The sequence below is a fragment of the Abrus precatorius genome, unplaced genomic scaffold (genome assembly GCF_003935025.1).
Source record: "Abrus precatorius isolate BTA unplaced genomic scaffold, Abrus_2018 Scaffold6, whole genome shotgun sequence".
Taxonomy (NCBI): Eukaryota; Viridiplantae; Streptophyta; class Magnoliopsida; order Fabales; family Fabaceae; genus Abrus; species Abrus precatorius.
The window spans coordinates 19,196,347-19,201,002 of record NW_020874406.1 but is presented as its reverse complement, the minus strand read 5'-3'; the positions used below and the strand labels follow the sequence as shown (position 1 = coordinate 19,201,002).

Here is a 4,656-nt window from a genome sequence, read left to right as displayed (position 1 = left end):
AAAATTGAGCGAAGGAATCAGAGCCAATTGGTTCACTTTGGTTTGCTTATGTGATGTTGAGATCCTTATGACAAATATGCCTAAAATACTCCTTTCTGTTGGCCTCACAGTCCAAACTAAGCTAGAAATAAGGAAATTACACGTGCATGAGTCAAGGTTAATTAGCATATGGGTAACTAACGACTTCTATCTTAATTAATTATCATATTATTAACTATGCTTTTGAATCAGAAGTCAAAAAGATCACAGTATGATAGCATTTTCATTCCTTGGCGTACCTTCCAACTTGTTCAAACCCCGAAAGACATGAATTGCCCTTCTTCAATTCCAATGCTAACTATAAGATGGATTCTGGTGGTTTCCAAGTTAGTATCAAACCCAAGTGCACCATTAATTCTGATCCCCTATGGATAGAAGGGTGAAGTCTTTCTGCTTTGGTGCTCTTGTTTTACTTTTACTAAGCATTAATCTTGAGTTGATTAATGTGGTTGCAGCTCGGCCACTGGATGTTACAAATCCAAATTCAGTTGGAAGAACATCTCTGTGGACAATGAAGCATTGGGGGCCAAGTCCCGGTCGGAAAGGTCATAAATCCACCGAGGATCCCCGAATTCTTCTGCAGCTTAAGGACTCCGGTCCAAGCCCCGGCATAGGACATTAACTAATGATCATTTTGTTTAATTTGAACAAACAATCACATGTAGTTCTTTCCCTTTCTGTCTCTGTTGACCTGTACTGTGACAGGATATAGTTGTATTTTCTTTCTTTCTTTCTTTCTCCTATACTCATTTTTATTGTTTCATGTCAGAGACAAAATTTGGGAATGTCATGACACGATCGAGAATGAATGCAAGAGCATGCATTTGCATTAATATAAAACTTTGTTCTCCTGCACTTTGTTTTAAGAAGAGCCTTATAAAGTAGACAGTAACACAATTGTTGAACTTTTCATGAACGGCCCACTCCAAATTTTACACCACAGAGGGGAGTATTTAGTCTTTTTTGTTGAAGGATCGGGTTTAAGATTGTAATTTTACTAAAATACTTAGCGCGATTAGACTTTTATATCTCTTCGGTCATATTCCATTCAACGTGGAACTATGTTTATTTTTCCGCCATCGTTAACAATACTACGTTTACCGCATAATGTTTTTTGGTCAACGATGGACCGACTTGGTGCAACGCCCAACTAGTTTTTGTTGAGAATAATGTTGATGTCCATGGAAGGACTTGCATTGGGCCCATCTTAAAGTTTGGGCCATGAAATTGAAAGGCCTTATTATAATGAGTTGAGCAGTAACATTGACGGACATGGCGGTGGCGGCACAACGCATCCCCATGTTGGGAGCGTTGAGGAGTCGGCAGTTGTCGGTGACAAGACAGGAGTGGGACAAATGGCTTACGCTGCCACCAGTGACTGGCGCTGCTGCGACTCTGAAGGGGAAGGAGAAGCAGCTCTCCGCCACTTCCACCACCGCACTCAAATGGGTTCTTCGTTGCTGCCCCCACCTACCCAGAGCCCTTGTCCACAAGCTTTTCCGTCTCAGACATGTTCGAATTGTCTCTCCTGCCATTCATGATCATGCTTTCAAAAGGGTAATCATCAATTCCTTTTATTTTTTTAATGGTTTCTGCAAACTCAAATCCATGTCATTCTTGGAAGGTGGCAGCTAAGGACACCTTGAACTTGGGAGACCGGATCTTACTTCCTCGGTCTGTTAAAGAAACTCCGACACACAAACATGACTGTCATCTCACTCCCCGAGAAATCAACTTTATCCGTGGTCTTGTTATCTATAAGGTTTTCGAGTTTTAACCCTTTGTTTTTGCTGCACCTCATCCTATTAGCTCTGAATTTGTTATCTATGTGCGTGTCAAAGCTAGGATCCTGCTATTCTCGTTCTCAATAAACCTCCGGGAATGCCAGTGCAGGTAACTGTCTGATCTGATGATCCCATTGGTGTACTGTTCTTCAGTTTTACACGTGAATTTTATCTCTCTTTTATTAGGGTGGCATCAATATCAAGCGGAGTTTAGATGTAGTAGCTGCTGCATGTTTAAATTATGAATACTCTGAACCCCCTCGTCTGGTGAGCTCATTATTCAGTTCCTCAATGTCTATCTTTGCAATGTCTTTTTTTATGATTCAGTTTGTTATGCCTTCTCCCTTACTAAGCTATGTACAAATGCAATTATCGTTATTTCCTCCTGAAGCTGTTACTAAAAATAGGCTTCGTTCGGTTGCTTTGATTATAAAAAAGGGTTAAACATAGTATTTGGCAAATGAGAGCTGATATTCTTTAAATTGTTCTTTTGCTAATGATTTCACATCACAATCCACCACACCTAGCTGTTTGCACTAGAGTTCAATTACAGAGGTTTCTTTTTTGTGCCCATTTAGAGTTATCACTTCTAAAGGAAATGCTGGCAATTGCAAACAATGCATCAAATGAAAAGGGAAGAATATGAGTTCTTTTCTCATTTTTACATGTTTTTATTAGGTGCATAGACTAGACAGAGACTGTTCTGGCATTCTGGTGATGGGGAGGACACAGCCAAGTGCTACGCTTCTGCATTCCATCTTCCGGGAGAAAACTTTCAGGGCTTCTGAAGATGTGAGTGATAAACTGATAATTGGTCTTCTTTATCAAATAATGCTTCATGCATGCTGAAGCCTGAAGAGCATAATAACATTCAGAGCATTGGTCATGATCACAATCCCAAATTGCTATATCTGTTTCATTATTTTTCCTGACTTGGTGCCATTTTATCTTTAAATAGATCGGGAAAGAAAAGAGAATCCTACAAAGAAGGTACTGGGCGCTTGTCCTTGGATGTCCTAGACGTCCTAGTGGGGTGGTCACTGCTTCACTGGGTAAGGTTGTATCTGTGTTGGAACGAACTTCTTGACTATTTACCAGAAGCTTTAGTTGGTTAATGCTCCTAACTCCTGGCAGATTTCACGTGCTGCAGCCATTTCATGCTCAGAATTTTCGTAGTAGTTGCATGTATATAATGTCTGCACAAAGGAAAAAGTTTTGTACTGGATCATAGCTTCTTGAAACTAAACCATCTAATCTAGCATTTGAAGCATTCCATAGTATATGCTGTCTATAATCTCTAAATTTATCTAGTCCTTCACTATAAGAAAAAATGTCCAATAATATTTACTCAGATGGTGGAAAATGTTATGTAATTTCATTTAGTCTTTTAATGCCCTAGTGGGTAGCTGATCTTCTGATAAATCCTTTTTCTAGTCATTGTTTTAGTCATTGGCTTGTGAACCAATGAACAAATCCAAAACAAACTTATTAGTTTCCATAAGGTGTGTACGCATGGATTGCCACCAACCCTCTGACATAACATGGCATGAATTCTTAGGCCTTACAGTTACAATATATAATAGCCTATATAAATTAGCTTCCTGTACTAAAGTAAATGGGCATTGATGTGATGAGCTATAGAAAGCTCCTTATTTATTGCAAAAAAATGTTGTAATCCTTTATTTGATTTCAGGTGGTGGTTGACAATGGGGGATCTGATCGAATAACTATTGTTGACAATTCTACATTAATGTCGTCACAGCATGCAATTACAGAGTACCGAGTGATTGGATCATTGTCACGTGGTTAGTAATGAAACTCAGTTTAAATTCTAAGGTTATCAGCAAATCTCCTTTGAGAATGATGAAAATGAATTTAAATCCCCCCCCCTCTCCCTCCTCCTCCTCCTTTTGCATTTGATGTTTTGAACTTAAATTAGGACAATAGTTACATTCCTACGGGGTAATTAAATGTCATTAGTGATCTAAGAAACAATAATTAACATCACTGCTTATAAATTTATATTGCAATGGCAAAAAATGCATGCTTCCAAGGTTTATCTGCGGAGTTTATCTCCTCAGAGTTGGGAACCCCCTACTTATGCCACCTCAAATAATGCAGGTTACACATGGTTGGAGTTGTCCCCTTTAACTGGTAGAAAACACCAGGTAACAAGAACATGGGCAGAATCATAACCAGCTGACCTTGTTGTGACACCTTAAAATGTTCAATCAATTCATATGCCCCCTCGTAATTTCTATTCTAACTGTGCTTACTAATGCCACAGCTTCGAGTCCACTGTGCTGAGGTGTTAGGTACACCAATAGTTGGGGACTACAAGTATGGAAGGCAAGCACACAAGAAGTGGGGACATTTTGATTCGTCCAAGTCTAATGTGGAGGAGTCACGTGAAGAGCTTCTAAAGGAAGAAACACTCCCCTTTGGCCTTAATATGAACAAAGGGAGCATCTCTGAGGAGCATCCTCGTTTACATCTTCATTGCAAACAAATAGTGTTGCCCAATGTATCTCAAGCACTGCAAAATGTGCAATCAGCTTCTGATTACGATCTTTCAGTGGTGGAAGGACTTGAATTGGTGGTGGATTTTCCTCCATACATGCAAAGAAGTTGGGATGTCACAAATTATTAACATATAAATGCCACAGCTTTTCTAATTCACTTGATTCCATCAAAGCAATTTCTTAGTTTTTGAGGTTGTGCTCTCACTCTGGACAGTACCCTGCGAGAAATGTGGATTAATGGTTGTGATTCTTTACCGCTAGTGTATGAAATTTTGTGAGCATTGAGCAACCAATTTAAGTGCTCAGTGTGC

General features: G+C 39.4%; 1 protein-coding gene across 1 annotated transcript; it reads left to right on the top strand.

The window, feature by feature from the left end:
• Positions 1-1,311: 1,311 nt before the first annotated feature.
• LOC113869406 (RNA pseudouridine synthase 4, mitochondrial) lies at positions 1,312-4,656 on the top strand. Its single transcript, XM_027505717.1, has 9 exons — positions 1,312-1,596; positions 1,664-1,801; positions 1,885-1,932; positions 2,010-2,090; positions 2,502-2,615; positions 2,782-2,880; positions 3,517-3,628; positions 3,945-3,991; positions 4,111-4,656. Exons 1-9 carry the CDS (start codon positions 1,312-1,314, stop codon positions 4,471-4,473), a joined length of 1,287 nt encoding a protein of 428 aa, XP_027361518.1. The 3' UTR covers positions 4,474-4,656.

Coding starts and splice junctions, on each gene's coding strand:
- LOC113869406 (XM_027505717.1), top strand. CDS start 1,312: ATGGCGGTGGCGGCACAACGCATCCCCATGTTGGGAGCGTTGAGGAGT. Junction 1,802..1,884: donor GTGGTCTTGTTATCTATAAG/GTTTTCGAGTTT, acceptor TGTCAAAGCTAG/GATCCTGCTATTCTCGTTCT. Junction 2,091..2,501: donor ACTCTGAACCCCCTCGTCTG/GTGAGCTCATTA, acceptor TGTTTTTATTAG/GTGCATAGACTAGACAGAGA.